The 21,806-nt window shown below is 37.9% G+C and overlaps 1 protein-coding gene across 3 annotated transcripts in view; it reads left to right on the top strand.

Moving 5' to 3' along the window:
- The first annotated feature begins 1,392 nt into the window (after positions 1–1,392).
- MOSPD2 (motile sperm domain containing 2) overlaps positions 1,393–21,806 on the top strand; it is a 52,788-nt gene continuing 32,374 nt past the window's right edge. For 2 of the 3 annotated variants that reach the window (XM_021713953.1, XM_008061103.1), the window contains exons 1-4: positions 1,393–1,523; positions 1,676–1,745; positions 18,721–18,876; positions 20,814–20,900. In XM_021713953.1, the coding sequence (XP_021569628.1) occupies positions 1,515–1,523; positions 1,676–1,745; positions 18,721–18,876; positions 20,814–20,900 (322 nt within the window). In that variant the 5' untranslated portion in view covers positions 1,393–1,514. Of the gene's footprint in view, positions 1,524–1,675; positions 1,746–11,857; positions 12,024–18,720; positions 18,877–20,813; positions 20,901–21,806 lie in introns of those variants that run through there. The other variant, XM_021713954.1, reaches the window with a different exon arrangement.

The following is a 21,806-nucleotide window of genomic DNA, read 5'->3' on the forward strand; positions in this document are numbered from 1 at the left end:
GACAGAGCCAGGATTCAAACCCAGGCATTCTGGTCCGAAACAAAAATTTTAAAAAAAGAAAAGGAAAGGAAAAACTGTAAAGATTTCATGCCAAATTCTGAAAGACTGTTGACTCTGGACAAGGAAGTGGATATCAGGATGGAGGAGTGGAGCCAGAGGAAGACTTTAGTTATATCTGAAATATTTTTTAAGGATGTATCCAGACAATTTTAAAGCAATATACTTCATTTTTTACATAAAAATGTAAACATATACTTCAAAAGTCTGGGATGAAAGATGCTAAGCTATCATGCTATCATGGCTGACTGCGTATGATGGAAATACGGGCACTTATTACAACTTTGTAGTAGATCTTCTTTCCAATTATTATTTTTTTAAACTGAGAAACATAAAATTTGTTCAAGTACCTTATAAATCTCAAACTTTCTCAACCCTGGCACTATTGCCATTTTGCACTGGATAACCGTTGTGAGCTGTCCTGTGCATTGGAGGACGTTTGTCAGTATCCCTGGCCTTAAACACTAGAAAGCCAGTAGCATGCCCATTTCCCCAGCTGTGACAACCAAAATGCTCCAGACTTTGCCAAAGATACCGAGTGGCGAAACCGCACCCTTCCCGCGCCCTCCATTAAGAACTACCTTACTTAATAAACCGAAAGACGCCTTATATCACTTAGTTTAACTATATATATAATTATTTGAATTTAAGGATCTCAGATATTTTCCTTATTAATCATCTCACACTCCAGGTGGGAAGGATGTTGAAGGGATGAAGAAAGTTTCAAACGAAATAATCTCCGAATATAACACTTAAAATCCAATTATAATTCCACAGAATGACAGGCCCAGGCCCCGGGGCGCCCGCTTCCTTCTCGCTCTCCCGCAATGCGGAGGCCAAAGGGTACAAATTCAGCCCTGTTACCCACTCTACGAAGGCCCAGGGAGGGAAGACTTGCCCACATCCCCCTACCTCTGACCAGCTGCCATGTCCGCGATGCCCCAACGTGGCTACAATGCCAGTGGCTCCAAAGATCCCGCCAGCGCGCTGCATCCTGGGAGGCCGGTCCGGAGGCTACGTCGAACGCAAAGGAGGCGGAGCCTACTTAACCAGCCGGGAGATGGTTGCCAAGGGAGGCTGAGAAGGCGGGGCCCTGGGGAGTGTTGTGAAAGCGAATAGCAGGCAAGCTCTCTATGGCGGAGCTCGGCGGGGGAAGCGCCGGCGACCTCGCGGCTGGCGGGGGCGGGACCGCAGTGCGGGGGACGTCAAGGGGCGAGGCCAGAACGAGAAGCGAATGGGCTCCACGCTAAGGGCCTCGTCCCGCCTCCAGACACAGGCGGCCGCATTGGATTGGGTGGTGCGACGGTACTTCTGTCCGCCTTCCGGTGTCACGCGACAGCCTCCTCTTCCCACCCTTCTGCCTACCTCTGGGCGGGACTGGCGGGTGATGAGATACTCGGTTCGCGACGGTGGAAGGGGAGACGGCGATAACTGTAATCACGTCCACGACCGCGATCATGGCCGAGGTGAGGAGCCTACTGCACTGCCACTGGCCCCCCTGGGCCCGGAAGCCGCCTCTGGGGTCTGGGGCCCGTGTGTCCGGGTGCAGGTGGGCTGGGCTGAGGGTAAACGGGGTGGTGCGAGTAGTATCTAAGGTCCTGTCGTGTCTCCCATCCAGAATCACGCTCAGAATAAAGCCAGGCTCATCTCTGAGACCCGACGGAGGTTCGAAGCTGAGTATGTGGCAGGTGGGTACCGCGTACTCGGGGTTAAGGAAGGTGTGCAGTGAACATCCCCAACTTTGCTGGGGTGTTTGTGAGAGTCTCTGTGGGAGGTGTTAGGGACCCTTTCCACCTTCACAGGAACGATACGCTGCACGTTTCAAAGGTTTTTCTCTCCGTAAAAAGCTGTATGCACTTCTTCAAGTGGGCAGGTGGTGCGATGCTTCCTTAAATGGATAGCGTAAGTTGGAAATCTGTGAGTTTCTTGCATCTCCTCGTGTTTCATGGAACTTGCAGAACACTTGTTAGGCCCACGACACAGGTGACACTGTACAGTCCACGGTTCCACTGTTGGCCTTTCACCAGCAACACTTGAGAAAATAAACCTGGAAACTGCCATAATACTATTGACGTGTACTTAATTGGGATCCAAATTCCTTGAATATTTTCCTGACTCCACTTCATACAACCCAGCATGCTACCCACAGAGCAGGAACTAGAACAAGTTCTTAATCATCTCAAAATATATTTTGCAAGGTACCTATGAGTCCACCTATAAATTGATTTGTTGGTTGAACATTCTATGTCCAGATGTCACAGATACTTGAACTGTCAGGTACTTAACTGATTAACTGATGTATTATTACTTGTACAGTAATTTTTATAGACATACAGAACAATTTGTTGTAAATATGGATTTAAGTAAGGATTTGTATGTTGCCTACCTTAAGATTGATTCTAGTCCTGACCCTGCCACTAAATAGCTTACTTGTCAGTCCTGAGCCCCTCTTTGCGTATCTGTGAAATTCAAATAATAAAGTTAGGAGAATTAAATGAAAACCACATATCAAACTGTCTAGCATGGGTTTAACATATAGTAGACTTGCCATGAATATTTTGCCTCAATCATCATTTTGGTGACTGTAAAAGGAGTTAATCTTCCACATTTTGACTAGTGCTCAGCAGAGGTTCTCTGCAACTCTATTTCATTTTTTGAATTGGGGGAGGTCTCATTCTGTCACCCAGCCTGGAGTATGGTGGCATGATCATGGCTCACCTCAGCCTTGACCTCCTGGGCTCAAATAGTCCTCCTGCCTCAGCCTCCCAAAGTGCTGGGATTACAGGCATGAGCCACCACACCAGGCCCCCTGCAACTTAAAACTGTTCTAGATCATACATCAGTTAATGACCTAGAACAAATAAGGAAATCTGTTCCAAATACTGGTCAGTAAATCTTTCCATACCTCCTTGCCAATTTTCTTCATACCCAAAACTTTGCACCAGAGAGTTGCAAAAGCACTCGATTTACTCTTAGCCCGGAAATCTTGTTTTTAATAGCATAGCTGTTTCCAGTAAAAGGATAATTCTAAAATTACTTTCTATAGAAATGTAACAGTTATAGCTACATGATTTATAATATTTTAGGAAGTAATTTGGAATGACACCAAACGAGCAAGTAACTTTCCAATAGTCATTTTTATGCCCAAGGGAGGAAGCAGAATATAGACAGAAATTTAGCAATAGACAAGATCTTAGAGGCCATCTTAGTTCAACTTTCTCATTTTTAAAATGAAGAAAGTGAAGTCTAGAGAGATTAAGTGATTTGCTCAAAATCCCTGGTGTTATTGTCTAAGCCAGGGCTAGGGCTTATGTCTTCTGAATTTCATTACAGTAATCTTTTGGCAACACTATGATGTCAAATTAGATCATGTCACACCTCAACTTGAAACCCTTCAATACCTTTCTACTGCCATTTGAATAAAATCCCAGTTCTTTATGGTGGCCTGCATCATAAAGTTATGATAAAAATCCATATCAAGGCCATGCATGATCTGGCTCGTGGCCATACCTCCATCCTCATCTGTTGCTACTCTTTCTTGGTACACATTTGACCACTGCTTAAAGTAAGAGATGTATGATACATTACTACCCAGTGCACACTCACATAACTGAAGCAAAAGTTCATTGAAGAATACTTGCTCTGAAAACATGTGATTCTGATTTTTTTTGGTTTGACATCCTTTAAAAAAAAATCAATGACTCACAAAATTGACTTCACAATTCAAAACGTGACCCACAGTTTGAAAAACGTGACTCGCCACACTGCCTTGTTTGTGTTCTTCAGACAGTGAGTCTGTTTCCATCTTGGACTTTTCCACTTCTCTCTGCCTAGAAAGATTTTTCCCAGGTAGTCTGCATGACGTGATCCTTTTTGTTTAAGTTTTAAATGTATTTGAAAGGACCTCACTGATTATTGAATAGCCTCCCTGTCTTGTTTATTTTTTCTCCTTTGCAGCTCTTTCCATAATCTGTAATTATCTTATTCATTTGTTTATTTTTCACCTCCTCTAGCAGAATGTAATGGGTTCTGTAGTAACCTATACATAATGAAGGCAGGCCTTGTGTGTGTCACCTCTGTATACTTAGCACAGTTTGCGATACATACTCACTGAATGAATATGGCAATATTTGAATACATCCATAGGAAGATTAGTCTGATTTTTTTTTGAATTGGAGTCTCACTTTCTCACCCAGACTGGAGTACAGTGGCACACTCCTGGCCACCGCAGCCTCGACGTGCTAGGCTCTGGCAATCCTTCCACGTCAGCCTTCCAAGTAGCTGGAACTACAGGCACGCGCTACCACGCCCGGCTAATTTTTGGTTTATTGTGGAGATGAGGTCTCACCAAGTTGCCCAGGCGGGTCTCAAACCTGCGGGGTCAGGCAATCCACTCACCTCAGCCTCCCAAAGTGCGGGATTACAGGCTGAGCCACTGGATTAGTCTAATTTTAAAGGCTTGCATGGAAAAGGAAAATAGAAACCTTTAAAGACTTTCTCACTTTAAAGTTTCAGTTGTTTCCTGAAATATAGCATCAGATAAAGGTAGAGTTGGAAAGTGATCAAAAGGGTTTTTTAAAAATTACCTGCATTCTCCCTTTTGAATTTTCACTTAGAAATTAACTCAGCTATTTAGAGTATCCACTTTCTTTCTTTCTCTTTCACCCTTTCTATCGTCAATAACAATATTTCCTTTCAGAAGTGGCTTAAGGCAAACTTAAGCAAACCTGATGTTTTTCCTAAAGGAAAATATTATCTGCAAGTATATCATTTAAGTACTAACTGTACTCCAGAAACACTTTTGAAAGTAGGCTATTGGTAATTCCAAGCACATTTTTGTGTCCATGGAAATTAAGATACCAATATGGATAGATTTTTATCTGGTAAAAAGAATAAAATCTGCTGAGTGCGATGGTTCACACCTGTAATCCCAACACTTTGGGAGGTGAAGGCAAGAGGATTGCCTGAGTCCAGGAGTTCAAGACCAACCTGGGCAACATGGTGAGACCTCATCTCTACAATAAATAAAAAAATTAGCTGGGCATGGTGGCGCATGCCTGTGGTTCCAGCTACTTGGAAGACTGAGGCAGAAGGATCACCTGTTCCCAGCAGGTGGAGGCTGAGGCGGCCATGAGCGTGCACTACACTCCAGCCTGGGCAACAGAGTAAGACTCTTAACTCCAAAAAGAAAGAAAGAAAATCTAAGTCCATCATTATGATACTTTTTTTCTCATTGTTTCTGTGAGAAATTCCATGCTGAGTCTCAAATGAGAAACATTTCGCATTCTTCCTCTTTCTCATACCCAAGAGAAGAGACTAATCTCTTGTAGCAATAGTTTATTCAGTTCCTCAAGTACTCATTATATGTTTAATTCTGGGAAGCAGTGTATCAGTATTAGAGAAAGGACTGAAGAAAGAACCCCTTCCTGATCTACAATCTAGTGGAGGCATTAAAACTGAGATAACTATTAAAATTAAGGCAAATTGTATTAAGAATGATATTGTTAAGACATTTTCTGTAAGAGTCAAAGACAAAAAGAAATAACATCTGATTGGAGTGACTGGATTAGCACAGAATTAGAAAAAACTTCGTAGGAAAGGTGATGTTGCTCTTGAACTTTGGAAGATGGTAGAACTCAACCAGGTAGAGAAGGTGATCCAGATGGATCAAATAGTCTTAGCTGAAGCTCTGGAATGAGAATGTATGGGACATATTCAGAAGCAATAGGGAGCCCCTTTTGATAAGCCTTAAGGAAGGTAAGCTCATGCAGCTAAAAGCAGTGGGAATATAAGACTGGGTGCAGTAACCCACGCCTGTAATCCCAGCACTTTGGGAGGATCACTTGAGGCCAGGAGATCAAGACCAACCTGGGCGACATAGTCTTATCTCTACTAAAAAATAAATTAGTCAGGTATGGTATTCTAGGTGCCTGAAGTAGTAGTCACTCAGAAGGCTGAGACAAAAGGATTGCTTGAGCCCAGAGGTTTGAGGCTACAGTAAGCTATGATCATCACTCTTAAAAAAAATGCAGAGTTCAAAGACTACTCTGTATAATTTTGTGTATTACATGTTTTATTGATGTGATCTTATTTCCTTATATTTATGAAGTAAGCGATATTGTATAGTACCATTTAATATTTAATTCTATAAATAAAAGCTAATTTTCTTCTTTCTTATCTTAGTCCCTTTTTGGACATTTAGATTCTTTCCAGTTTCTGTTAATACATTTTTTGTGCAGTAGTTCAGATTATTTCCTTAAGATGTTTAGAAGTCAAATTATTGGTTTCAAGAGTATTAGTATTTTTGAGGCCTTTAATGATGTGTGCAAAACTTCCTCTATAGTAGTTCCACCAATTTTTATTCCTACCTATGCCTGTAGGAGAGTCTCACCACATCTTTATCCATATTTAGTGTCATTATATCTTAACTGATGGTTCTTTGATTTAGTCGCATTTGGTTGCAAATACAGGTAAACTGCTTTTTATGTTTACATCCATTTGTAGTTTAAACATTTTTCATTAGTATGACTTTCATTGTTGGTATTGGCTTTACTTGTGTCACTTGTACTATTTTTCCAGTTTTGTAATATATTCAAAATAACCCGTTCCTTTGTGATTTCTTTGTCTGCTATGTAGTTAATATTCTCTCATCTAATGGCTTTTTCTAGTCTTTTAGTTTTTTTATTCTTTTTTGGTTTATTTTTTTAATTTTGGAAATTTGTTTATGTACAGAATGTATAAAACATGAGTAAAAGAAACATCCATGTACTCACTACTCAGCCAAAGAACTAAAACCTTCCAGTACCTAACTAACACTCAGGGGACAGTTACTTTTTCTGCATTTGATGTCACTCATTCTCTTGCAACCTATGATGTATTCCTCACCAATACTTTATTTTTTGCCTCTTTTTGCATTTTATATAAAAACTGAATACATTTTTTATGATTTGCTTCTGTTGCTCAAGATTCATTCATATTGTCAAATATGACTGTAATTCATTCCTTTTTATGACTGTGTAGTAGCTCATAGAATGGACTTAGAGTTGTTTCTAGGATTTTGTATCCTGTAAATTACTGCTGTGGGCATTCTTATATATATCTGATGCACACATACAATAATTTCCCTGGGCCGTGGGTTCTCAAAGTTGATACAAGGAACTGGTCTTCCTTGAGAGTCATTCAAGGAGTTTCAGAGGTCAAAGCTATTTTCATGATGGTACCTTTATTCTCTCCCAAGCAGACAGTGGCATTTTCCAGAGGCTAGGTGGCATGTGATGATGTCATTGCTCTGACCGCTAATAAACTTTGTGCTTTTGTGTTCTCATGTTTAAACTTTTTTCTCATTTTTGATACTGAATACAGTATCTGCCAATAAATATAACCTATATTTCTATAAACAAATAGTGTAAAAGGTGTCCTAAGACCAAAAGGTTTGAGAACTGCTGCTCTAGAGTTAGTATCCAACAGTGAGATGGATAGGTGGTAGGATAGGTACATGCTCATGCTCAACTGTACTAGGTAATGCTGAACTATTTCCCAAAGTGATTGTATCAGTTTCAATCTAACCAATAGTACTTGAGTGTCCTTGCTTTAAAAACACCTTAAAATTTGTCACTGTAACTTTTTTTTTCAAGTTTTGCTCATCCGATGTGGGTGTTGGGGTAGCTCATTGTGGTTTTAATTTCTTTGGATACCAGTAAGATAGAGCGTTTTTTCATATCTATGGGCCATTTGGTTTCTGCTTCTATGAAAAATCATTTCTTCAGGCTCTTCTTGGCCGTTAATCCTTCCATATAAGTTTTACAATCAATTTATCATGTTTCTGCAAAACAAAACTAAAATAATTTTGGTGGAATTTTGAGCGAAATTGTGTTAAATCAGAAGATCAATTTCATGGGAGTTGATTGACATCATCAAGTTGAATCTTTCTGTCCAAGATAGCACTATGTCTATCTGTTAAAGTCTTTATTGAAAGATTTATAATTTTCTCTATAATAGTTCATCTTTTGTTATATTTCTTCCCAAGTACTGCACATTTTATATTTGTTCTTGCTATTTAAATGGTATGTCTTAAATGTGATTTTCTAAATGATTGCTGGTTTATGAAAAATGCATTTGACTTTTTTATATTAATACTGAATTCAGAAACCTTACTCTTTTTTTTTTTTGAGTTGGAGTCTCACTCTGACGCCCAGGATAGAGTGCAGTGGCATGCTCACAACTACCCCATCCTCAACTTGCTGGGCTAGGTGATCCTTCCACCTAAGCCTTCCAAATAGCTGGAACCACAGGCATGTGCCACCACACCCGGCTAATTTTTTTATTTATTGTAGAGATGAGGTCTTACCAAGTTGTGCAGGCTGGTCTTGAATCCCTGGACTCAGGCAATCCTCTCACCTCAGCCTCCCAAAGTGCTGGGATTACAGGCTTGAGTCACCATGCCCAGCCTCTTCTTACTATTATTAATCTGATAATTTATCTGGGATTTCTATGTAGATAATAATATCACCTAGAAATATTGATTTTTTTTCCTAACTTACCAGTTCTTTTCTTTCAGTGCTTCTCCTTTACTATATTGGTTGGAACTTTTACAACACTGCTGAATAGAAGCAGTGATAAAAGCTTTTACTTGTCTTATTCGAATCATAGAAAGATAACTCCGAACATGCTACCATTAACTATGCATCTTGTAGATACCCTTATCAAGATGAAGATGTTTTCTTCTATTCCTGGTTTGCTGGTTTGGGTTTTTTTGTGTTTGTTTTGTTTTGTTCCCATCATGGTTGATGGTTGATTTAACTAAATTCAGTTTTTTTCACCTGTTGCACACATTCATTATATCTGATAAGATTTTCATTTTTTTCTTTAATGTATTGATATAGTATAATATAATTATTGACAAGATTTTTTAAAATAAGTTGCTAAATTCAGTTTACTAAGAGTTTAAGAATTTTACATCTGTATTCTTGAACTGACTTGTAATTTTGTTCTTGTGTTTTTCTTGTGTAGTATCGACATCCAGATTATATAAGCTTCATAAGTTTAGGAGTGTTTCCTCTTTTGTATTTCCTGGAAGATATGTTCATCATTTAGTGTTAACCTAATTCTCCAGATTCACCACCCCCTCAATTTATTATTGTTGTCTTATATATCAGTGTTTGTTTACTTACCATATATTTACAAATAAAATTACTGAGAGAGTACATTTTAGGTGTTTTTATCACAAAAATGATAAGAATGTGAGGTCATGCATATGTTCTTTAGCTTGATTTAGCCATAGTCATCATTTGGAAAACTTTCATGAGAAGAATGGTCTGTTTACCAAATATACTTGTGCTCTTGATAGTAGAGTATATGAATGATTTTTCATTACTGCAAATTTCATCTCTAAAAAGAAGTTTGGTTTTATAAGATCTCTAGAAAATGGAATAGAGTTCACAGAAATTCCAAAAGCATTTTTCCTCTGCAGCCATTTTGCAAAGAATAGAAGGTCAAAAAGTTTTGCTGCATTTCAATCAAAACTATTTTAAGCCGAATTTGTTTTGACTATTTGGCATATACATGTAAAATTTATTTAATATTCCATGATTTATAGAAGCTTTTATTTCCCTATTATACTGTTATTCAGTATACACATTTTAAGTGTGCTGTTCACTCAAAAGATGGCATTAATCAAATGAATGCAAGTGTCCTCATGCAACAGTCAGAACAGTCAAAGAAAATGGTGGAAGCATGGTTGAGCAAATGTCATACTACACATTGCTACCATAATTAACTTCAACTTTGAAAAGTAATACACAGATAACATCTCTTAAAATTTATATATATATTTTTTGGTACCCCCAGTATATTCACAGCTGACATAGGACATTCATAGACAATTTTAGAGTTTTTATACCAGGTATTTACTTTATACCCCAATCATTGGAAAGGAAAAAAAGGATTAAAGTGTATAAGGAAAAAAAAGAAGACATGAAAAACTCCCATATACATATACATTTAATAGAAATTCCAGAAGGAAGAAATTCTATTGAAGAGATAATCATTGACAATTACCCAGAATTTATAAAAATATATCAAATTCTCAGATTAAAGATGCATAACAAAATCTGATCATGATAAAGAAAAAAAATCTAATCTCATAGTGAAACCCAAAACACCAAAGACAAAGAAAAATCTAACATCTAGAGAAAAATGACACATTATCCACAAAGGAACAAAAATCAAGTGGATACTTGATTTTTCATCAGTCATAGTAATGCCAGGAGACAGTGAAATAATTTTCCAAAAGTGCGGGGGGAATAATTGCCTACTTATAATATTTATTCCAAAGTGAAGGTAAAATGTTTTAGATATTTAAAGATTACAAAAGTCTAACAGACTAGTTGATTTAAAAAATTACTAGATTACTAATAAGAACATAGATGGAAGCAGAGGGATGCAAGAAGCAATGAAAAGCAAAGAAGTAGGTCAGCAAATTAGTAAATAAAAAGTCTAAAAAAAATTAACAACAACAGTAGGAGTAGGAGAAATTGAATGTGGAGTATTATAGGACATGTATTGTTCAGAATGAGGATAGAGATATTAACTTTAAATTTTGTTGTTTTCAGTGTGAATATCTAAAATAAGGGTAACCATCAAGAGAGAGATAAAATGTTTAACTTCCAAACCAGTGGAGGAAGGAAAAGGGGAATGAAGAGAAAGTCATCTCTCCAGTAAGAAGCAGTAAAGGAGGGGAAGTATGGCCACTAGAAAACACAAAGCAAGGCTGGCTGCAGAGGCTCACACCTATAATCGCAACACTTTGAGAGGCTAAGGCAGGAGGATTGTTTTAGCATGGGAGTTCAAGACCATCCTGGACAACATTATGTGACCTCATTCCCCCCCAAAAAAAAATTAGCTTGGCGTGATGACATGTGCCTGTAGTTCCAGATACTTGGGAACCTGAGGTGGAAGGATCACCAGAACCCAGGAGGGTTGAGGTTGTGGTGAGCCTTGATTGTTGCCACTGCACTGCAGCTTGGGTGGCAGAGTGAGACCCTGACTCAATAACTAAAAATATAAAAATACAACACGGAGGAAGACAGCAGAAATAATCCCAAGTTTATCAATAGTTACTACAAATACAAACAGATTTTTACATATTAGCTATCAGATTCGATTTTTAAAAAATTTTAATTGCATGCAACCTATAAGAGACTAACCTAAAGTAAATAATGTAGAAAGGTTGAAAATAGTTGGAAAAAGGTATACAAAACAAGTACTAACCAAAAGTAATTTTGTGTTACCAGGACTTTCATTAGACAAATGTTACTTAGGTTGAAAAGCAGGACATATAAAAAGGGATACTACTGGGGTTAAGGAACCTTAAAAAGTATAACGATTGGGAACCAACAACATAAAAAAAACTACCTAACCTTGCAACCTTAAAATACTTAAAACAAAAACATCCAGAATTATAAGGAAAGCACATGAAAATCACAAGTATGTTGAATGATTTTAACAAACCTGTTTTAGAAATACACAGAACAAGTAGGCAAGCAATCCTTAAGATTTTAGACTTTAACACTACAATGAGTAAACGTGATCACAGATACATAGACATGTATGGTTGTGTGTATTTATGACTGTATTGACTGTCCTACCCAACTAGTGGAGAACATATACTTTTGAATATATATTTGTACTTATGGAGCTTTTGCAAGCATTTGCCACCTAATAAGTCAAAAAGGAAGTCTCAGAAAATTCCAAAGCTGGTCATACAGGCCATTTTCTCACAGCAGTAGCAACTCTTTCAGAGGTCACAATAAAGGGTACTTAAAAACGCATAAAATAGTAGGAAACTAAATATACCTTTAAATAATCCATGGATTAACAATTTCCCAGCAATATATGTAATTCTTACTGCTACTCAATAACCCATGAGTTAAAGAGGATATCACAATGAAAATTCCAAAATACTTAAAGCTAGATGTATCTTCTAAAACCCTACAGCAAATGTTATTTTAATGGGTAACTTTACAATAATTCCCATGAAGTCAGAATAAAAGACATCTCTGTTATTTCTATAACTCTCCTTTATGTACGATAACTTAGTTATCAACATGACAAGGAAAATACGAGGTATAAAGTTTGCCAATCTTGTCATAGACTTAAGATAGCAACACAAAAATCTCTAAACTGCCTAATCTAGAAAAAGAAATGTAAGGCTTTTAGGAGTGATCAAGGGTAACTTCATCTTGATCTGTGATGTTCTAGACCTTGTATTTTTAAAAATCTGGAGCCAGTAAGTTAATATCTGTTAATCTGGGTCACAGCTACAGAGGTATTTGTTAACATTATTTTCTGTCCTATATGTATATATTTTTTAACTTTTTAAAAAGGAAAGAAAAAAGCAATCCATTACTGAATTTCTGGAAGTTCCTCAAGGTCTACTAGGGGCTAGACTTGTACATAGCTAATCATGCGGTAACAGAGATTTAGTGTGCACGTACTGTGTGTCAGGTAGAGTGGAGGAATGTTGGGCAGGGGGCAGGGTGCCTTTGCAAAGCCCCTAATTTCATGGAACTTAGTGGGAGAGACAGCATCAGTCCCACTCCTCTCCTGCCTACCCCGACCCCCATCGCACTAAAATCTTGCCATTAGGGGTGTGATTTGAGGAGGTTTTCCCTCAAAATGACTAATTCTTGCTCAAGAACGCTATTATATTGATTTTGATTAAACTGGCCTTGCATTCTCCCATTTGACCAAAATGAGCCAAGTGAAAGGTTGTAGATAGTGTGTCCATGCCAAGGTCTTGAGGCAGAGTCCATAAAATGCAGCAGTAGACCAAGGGCCCCTTACATCTAATTGTCTGGATAACTGGCCAGTGCTAATGAGACCCTGGAGAACAGTAGTGAAAGTTTAGCTTTGTTTGTTCAGGTGTGCTAAGGAATCCAGCCCTTGAAGGATAGCAACTCAAGCAGAAAGCACCTCCCCTCTCTACAGATGAGAGATCAACAAAATCTTGTTTTTGTAAGGCCCTCCAGCTGAGAATTAGTTTCTATTTTTAAAGGAATGTCAAACACGCGTGCGTGTGCACGCGCGTGCACACACACACACACACACACAGAAGAATCAGCAACAGAGGACATAATGTGTCCTTCAAAGTCTTAAGAAATTTAGATATTTACCATCTGGTTCTGTTCAGAAAAAAGTTTGCTAACCCTTGCAGTAGTCCAGTGGTTCTCAAAGTGTGGTCCCTGGACCAGCAACATCAGCATTATGTAGTTCTTAGTTACAAACGCCAATTGTCAGATCCCATCCCAAATTAGACACTCTAGAGTTAGGACCCAGTAATCCCTGTTTAGACAAGTCCTCCTGGTGATTCTGATACATGGTGAAATTTGAAAACCACTGCTGTAGGCCAGTAGCTTAATCCCATCATACAAGAGCACCTGTCTCGGTCTCACCAAATAGTTTCACAAGAAAGTGGAGATTCAGGGTAGATTGTGGCCAACTAGCAGAGGATACTCTTGAGGGAATTTGTTTTTTTGTCCTGATCATGCCCATTGTTGACATTTACACAGTACAGCCAATAGAAATAGTCCATTCAATACAAATGCTCTCAAGGCCCTACCAGGAATTTTAGTGGATTCATGCTCAGAGTTGTGGAGAAATAAGAGATCCCTAAGATGTTTTAAACTACTGTGATGATCTAGAGTTGTATGTTTGCTGTTTAGGAACATTATGACTCTCAGTTAATAACTGTTTTCTAGTTTTTTTTTTATTTTTGAGTAGGTGTCTCACTCTGTCACCCAGGCTGGAGTGCAGTGGCACGCTTATGGCCACCGCAGCCTCAACCTGCTGGGCTCAGGTGATCCTTCTGCCTCAGCCTTCCAAGTAGGTGGAACCACAAGCTCACACCACCATGCCCAGCTATTTTTTTTAATTATTATTCTTGTAGAGACAGGGTCTTGCCGAGTTGTCCAGGCTGGTCTTGAACCTTTGGGCTCAGGCAATTCTCTCGCCTCTGCCTCCCAAAGTGCTAGGAATACAGGCATGAGCCACCACACCTGGCTCTAGTTTTCATTATTACAGAACTTTTGTATTTTCCAATCTTTATCTGAAATTTAAGCACATGTATAGTAACTGCAGTATACTTCCAAGATTTTTTTAGCTGATTAATAAGTAAATTAGAACTTAGTGTTCTTTTCATGATTAGCAGTCTAACATATGTTAATAGAAATTCATTTGAATAGTGCTTACAATTTTCAGTGTTCTTAATCTTCCTAAGACTGTGGGTAAAGAAGAAAATAAGGCCTAGAGTGACTTGCTTAGTCTTACTATACATACATAGTACCATGGGTCTTCTGATTCCATGCTGAACGTGACCAGAAATTTTTTCATATTTGTTAACCTTAAAACACATTTTCTGACCTGTTGTTAATGTCACCAGCCAACAAGTACAAGAGAAAAAAGCAAAGTTAATGGAATTTTCTGTTTTGCAAGTAAGAACTATAGTCTCTTTATCTTATAATACACACAGTTTTTTTTAAAAGTGTGTATGAGAGAAAGAGGGAGAGTGAGTTTGTGTGAGTGTATGTTCACACATGTGCTCATTTTGGAGAGAGATGAAAAACTGAGAGGGAGAAAGAAGTCATCTTTACCCTGAAACATTTAACAATATCTGTTCCTGGAAGCAAATCACCATTGCCATTTATCTTTAGTTCTTTTTCTAGCAGGTTGGACTTTACAATTTGTTTGGTGGTGATATACTTGTATTAATATAAGACCAATTTACAGAGCAAAACTCATACATAAACAAATAAGAAATAAAAAGGGCCAGTTAACCATAGATGAGCTGATAGTTCATTAAGGTTTTTTAACAAAGGATTGGCTGAAATGAGCTATACAGATGAGGCTTTAATATCCACTATTTGCGATTAATGTTTGTGATGTAATTCTCATTCATTCTCTCTCTCTCTCTCTCTCTCTCTCTCTCTCTCTCTCTCTCTCTCTCGAGTGGGAGTCTCACTCTGTCACCCAGGCTGGAGTGCAGTGTCATATTCACAGCCACTGCAGCTTCAACCTACTGAGCTCAGGTGATCCTTCCACCTCAGCCTTCCAAGTAACTGGAACCACAGGCGCACGCCACCATGCTGAATAATTTTTTTATTTATTGTAGCGATGAGGTCTCGCCAAGTTGCCCAGGCTGGTCTCAAATCCCTGGACTTAGACAATCCTCTCGCCTCCACTTCCTAAAGTGCTGGGATTATCGATGTGAGCCACTGCGCCCGGCGTGATGCGTTTTTCACTGGTATTATGAGACAAGGTATCATCCTTGTATAAAGACAAGGTGTTAGAGTATATACATATTCATACATATCCTTGTATAAAACTAAACCTTTCTTATCCTCATCTCTACAGTTAATCGTTGATAGGTAAAATTCTTCCAAATGACCTCCTAGGTGTACGTGTACACACACTTGTTTTTATATCTTCAGATAACTTTTCGGTATACGTCCTTAGCTTCTTCCTGTAACATCTTGCCTTATTTTGTGCTGCTATAACAACATACCAGAGACAGTTTAATTTACAGAAATCTGAATTTATTTTCTCACAGCTCTGGTTGCTGGGAAGTAATGGATCAAGGTGCTGGCATTTGGTGTCTAGTGAGGGCCTTCTTGCTGCATCCTCAAGAGGCAGAAGGTGGAAGAACTAGCTAGTTAATGCTGTGTGAAGCCTCTTTTAAGGGCCTTTATCCCATTCACAGGATAGGAGATTTCATGGCCTAATTTCCTTTTATAGGCCTCACCTCTTAATCCTGTCACATTGGCAGCACCTAAATTTTGAAACACCATAGCACATCTGAACTTACCAAAGTACTACTTTTCTGAAAATTCCCAATTATTTGAGAGCTCAGTTGTTTGAGGGGCTGTGCTAGAAAGTGTTGTCAAAAGCACAGTTGCCTTTGACCTTTTGGTCCCAGGCCATGTTTTCCTTATCTTCTTGAATGCGCAGTTTATTTTCTCTTTCTCTATTTCCTTTTTCTGTCTTTGCCTTTCTTATCTTTTTCTTCTCTATTTCATTCTCTCTCCCCCTCCTCTCCCTTCCTGCCTCTCCTCTATCCTCTTCTTCCTCCTGTTTTCTCCTGCCTCTCTCCCCCAATCCCAACAAGGCCCTCTCTACAATCTTCTCTTTTCTTTTCCCCTTCCTGATTTCATTTCTGTTTGTCTAGGGGTAAATGGTCAACAACCAGCATTTTATATGTAAGCACGTGTTTATTAATAATAATCACTTTAATGTAAATGGAAATTTCTAATTCAATGATCTGCATCCCTGAAAGCTATCAAAGAGCAGCGGGCTTTAAATTTCTTTGTAATACACACTCTCTTGTTTATGGTATCCCTACTGGTGGTACTAGCAGTGTTAGTAACAACAACAGTAATGTTTTCTTCTTAATGTGGCTAATATTTACTAAGTTCTTACCAATTGCCAAATATTGTTCTAAGTAATTGGTTTTCAGAGTGTAGTCCAGGGATCCTAGGGGATGCCCAAGATTCTGAGAAATCTATGAGGTCAGAACTATTTTCATAATATGTCTAAGATACCACTTGCCTTTTTTCAGTGTGTTGACATTTGCACTGATTACACAGAAGCAATGGAAGGTAAAACTGCTGACTCTTTAGCCTGAATCAAGGCTAGTAGTCATCGTAGTCTTCCTTGTCAGCTCAGCACTCTCAGGTTTTCAAGAAAAACCAATTTTATTTTATAAAGTCCCCGATGAAGCAGATGGTATTAATTCTTGACCCTTGAGCAAATGTCCTTTTAATGTTCTGTGTGACAAAATGGGGAAGTATGCATTAAACACTTCTGCATACTAAGTATGTTTGAGTTGCCAACTGAATTAGTCACCTTTTTCATGGACCACCATTTTTATTTCAAAGAAAGAAAAGTCATACTTAAGTTTTGAAGTTTTACCTACCACAGAACCACTCATACTACAGATTAGAAAAACAGAACCCAGATATTAAAAGCCATATCTAAGGTTAATATTCTACAGATGCATGATTTGTGGCCTCTTACATTTTTATAGTACATTAAATTGCCAGGTACTTTCATATACATTTTTTCATCTGATCCTCACAGCACTAGGAGTATATAAAAAGCTTAAAGATAAGGAAATTGAGGCTCAAAGATTATTCTAAGAAGGCACTTTATATTTTCCTGGCCTTTCAGCTATTATCTCTGAGAGCCTGAATTCAGGCAGTACCAATGGAGAGGAGATAGACTATAGAAAACTTGGCAACGGTCTAGATGCAAAAGAAAAGGAAATGATGGAGCCAAGGAATTTTCTGAAGATTTTTGCATGGGCCCTTGGGAGGGGACAGTTAACTGAGGGGGAAAAAAGGAGAAGGAATAAATATTGTGTTGACAATTATTTACAGAAGGCCTTTTCATTGGCACACAGTCATCTGCCTTGAAGGATGCTTAGAACTTTGGTCTCTACTGTCTATTTGGGGAATATGACATGCATGCCAGTATGTCTAAATTAAGATAAATCGTGGTAAGTACCTTAAAAAAAGCTTAGTTCAAGACCTGTGGCTGTTCACAGGAGAGAAGGAATTACTTCTGGACTTGGGGAAACTTTTATGGAAGAGGGAATGTTTGAAAGGAGTCTTACACAATGGTAGTATTTGGATGTGCAGAAACATGGAGAGTTCAGTTACAGAATAATAGTGAAAGCAAGGGAAAGAGGAATGTCTGGTATAGTCCTTAGTAGGACTATAGCATGTGTAGGCAAATGATGAGAAATTCTTATTAGAAATACTTATTCCAACAAATTACTGGAAATGTTGGCCACAGAGCCTGAAAATAGTAAATACCATAATGCTGTATACATGGTCAGTTTTCTATTTTGTATTTAGTTTATGTTTTTGAAATGACACTTGCCAAACAACTGTCTTTTTAAGTATAACTTAGTTATTTCTTTGCATATGAAATTTCTTCAATTTTTCATTTAGTGGGTTAAGGATATCAAGTTCAGATAACATAATTGATTTTCCCAGCTGTTGGTTTATAGTTTAAAAGGGTTATACCAAATACTTTACAATGGTTTTATTTTTAGCATCTTCAGTGGCGAACTTGAAGTAAATCTGTAGTCTTTAAATAACTGTATTCTCCTCACACTTGGAAATTTCATCTGTCTTGGTCTGTTTGTGTTGCTATAAAGAAATACCTGAGGCTAGGTAATTTATAAAGAAAAGATATTTGTTTGGCTCACAGTTCCATAGGCCATACAAGAAGTGTGGCGCCAGCATCTGTTTCTGATGAGATCCTCAGGAAGCTTCTACTCATGGCAGAAGGTGAAGGGGAGCAGGCATCACATGGTGAGAGAGGGGAAAGCGGTACCAGTTCTTGCAGGAACTAAGAGTGAGAATTCACTTACTCCTGTGTGAATGGCATCAAGCCTTTAATGAGGGGTCTGCCCCCATGACCAAAATACCTCCCACCAGACCTTATTAATCCTTTAAATTGCATTTTCATCTGAGCTGCATTCCTGTGTCTATCCTCAAACAGCTTAGCTTTCTCTTCCAGGTCTTTCTTCTTCTTTGGCATTAATGGTTATTTTTCACCACAGAATTAATCTGACTCGGATGCTTATTACTGTTTTTTCCCTAGATAAGTCAGATAAATATGATCCACGTGATATCGAAAGACTACAACAAGATGATAACTGGGTTGAAAATTACTTATCTTGGAGACATAATGTTGTAGATGAAACACTGAAAATGCTTGATGAGAGTTTTCAGTGGAGGAAAGAATTTTCTGTCAATGGTAAGCTGTTCTGGTTAACCTTGACTGTAATACCTCTTGCATAGATGTTACTGTTTTACATTTATCTGATCATGTATTTGCACATATTCTTCGCAGTCATCATAAACACCAGAATATAGTTATTTATAAAGACCCAATAATACTTTCAAAGGAACAGTTTATGAATAAGTCTTATAAGTAGGATCATTCTTAAGGAAATCAGATCACCAGGGAGCAGGATCACTCTCAGATTCTTCACTCAGAACAGAGTCTCCTAATCTGTGCTTAGTTCAGTACCATTAAACAATAGCAAACCATCATACTCACTACTAGGCCTAGAAATAAGGAGATGCCATTTTCCTGTTTTTCTCAGTTGTTGCCTATGTCTTTCTCTATCCTCAGAGTTATTTGTGCTAATAGATGCTCCATATAGAATTGTTAAATGAATAGGAGTCCCAAAAAAGCAAATGAATAAGTGAATGAATGAGTGATAAATGAATGAGCAAATGTGTAAGACAGATATATCAAAGAAAGGTCACACTTATTCTGTGTCATCCCAGAATGCCAAACCAGTGTACTGAATGAAAATATCAACAATGCAGATTTGGGTTCATTCTTTAGGGGGGAAAAAATCCTCTGAAAATTAGAAGTGTGACAAAATGGATTGAGCTTTGCTGGGAGGAGTAAAATTTCCTGGAACCAGAAGTATTGAAACAATCTAATAAACCATTTGATGTACAAACCATGTAAAAAAAAAAAAAAAAGCAAATTTTATCCCCAAGGAGGCTTAAGGTGCCCTTCTCTTAATGTCTAGGTCTACTACTAGAGTGAAATTTTTCCAAAAAAAATGAGAGTTAGTAATCTTAAAGGGAGTTTTATAATAGTTTTCAAGTATATGAGGAGCTCTTCACAGGAAAGATTACCTGTTGTCTCTCCTCCTGAAAATTTAATAAGAAGAAACTGGTATAACTTCTGATTTCAGTCAGGTATAAGGAAAGATTTTCTGTCCTTGAGGATTATAAACTCTGGAGTGACTTGAGTCTGAAGACTTAATACAAAAGAGTTGACAAATACATCTAGAGCAGGTACTCTCCCCATTCTTTGTACCTGAGAAGGGGGGCTAGTATCTAAGAAGTAATGTAATTAGAAACATAAACACCGTAGGTCATTTCAACAAACAGTGAAGCATTTATTAAGCAAAGCAATGTAAATCAGCTATTTCTAAATTATTTAAGTACAGAATAACTTTTAAACTCAGCAGTGTTTATTTTCTTACATAAAATTGCCAGATTCTAGTGACAAACAGCAAAGATATAATAAAAAGGAGGTGGGGAAAGATAAATCTTTGAACATTTTTGGGGAGAACTGCTAGTAAATGAAACAAAAGTCTTGGCGTTTGCTGCCTTGCTATGTTGGTTCTCGGCCTCACCAGAAACTGGATAGGCCCTTTGTTTGTTCCTCCTACTAAAGGTTCGCACATTTTTCATGAAGTATTTTCCACTTGCCCCAAGGTTTTAAAATGTGTAAGTGTCTACTGGATATCAAACTTTGTAGAAAAATACCATTTTACTATAGAAAACAACATAACTTTTTTTCCCACTTAATTCTGAGGCTGCAGTATGGATATTTGCTGGCATGTTCTTTTGAAATTCTCTGATAGCGATAATATTTGTTTGCAAGTCATTATGTGAGACACAGTTGGAATGTGGACATGAATCTATATAAATAATGTCATGTCAAGGGAAAATGGAATTGGTCTACTTCAGTCACTTGTGTCTTCATGTAGTTTTTTTTTCTTAGAAGGACACACCATTTTTATTGCCGGAGATTCTTTCCAGATGTTTATATATATTATATGATTTTTTAATAGAACTACTGTATAACATTATCTTTACATTACAAATTTTAATTTTAGGTCCCTAAATTACAGTTACTGATTAAAGTTTATTACTTTTTAGACCTCAATGAATCTTCCATTCCCAGGTGGTTATTGGAAATGGGTGTTATTTATCTCCATGGTTATGACAAAGAAGGTAACAAATTGTGTAAGTATATTTAATTTATGAACTAGCTTTTCAAGATTTTGAGATGTTGTTATCTTAATAATCAGCAGAACTTTTCCTATATGTAGTACTTTAAGTTTCTTGCAGTTAGGAAGTAGTAGAGCCATCTTTACCAAGTGTGAGATACTTAGTAGTTGTGCAACGTGCTCTGACAATTAAGTTCACGAACTCATCCTAGAAAACATGCTGTATATCTCATTGGTGAATATCACTGTGGTCACATTTGAGGTACTCCCCTTGGGACTGCCTAGTCTACCTGTTGAAGCAATTTTGGAGCGCTTTTTCTGGAATGGCCATCAGAGCTGTTGTCGTATTACTCTTGACGTCCTGAATGTCATCAAAATGTCTTCCTTTCCATTTTTTCTTTATCTTTGGATAAAGAAAAAAGTCATTGGGGGCCAGATCAGGTGAGTAGGGAGGGTGTTCCAATACAGTTGTTTACTGGCTAAAAACTTCCTCACAGATGGTGCTGTGTGAGCTGGTGCCTTGTTGTGACCATTTTTGCACACACCTTTCTCATGCCAAGATATTCAGTTAAGATTTTTCTGTTTATTGATGTTTATTTGCTCTACTTTTTTTCTCACAGTCAGTTGATGATTTTGATACACAGTTTGACACATTTTTGCAATGTTTTCATCAGTTCTGCTTATTACTGGCCGTCCTGACCTCTTTTCATCAGTGATGCTTTCTCTCCCCTTAGAAAAACATTTAATCCATTTTTATACTGCTGTTTTCTTCATGGCATTATTTCACTTCTATCCTTTTCAAGTTTAACAAGAAATTTAATGTGTGTTCATTGTTCTAATTCAAGCTCCAACAGTCTAATGATGGCACACAAAAACATGCAACAACATAATGAATGCCACTCAGCAAGACACCACCACACAT

Source organism: Carlito syrichta, unplaced genomic scaffold (assembly GCF_000164805.1).
Source record: "Carlito syrichta isolate Samal-C Ts95f unplaced genomic scaffold, Tarsius_syrichta-2.0.1 Scaffold305085, whole genome shotgun sequence".
Taxonomy (NCBI): Eukaryota; Metazoa; Chordata; class Mammalia; order Primates; family Tarsiidae; genus Carlito; species Carlito syrichta.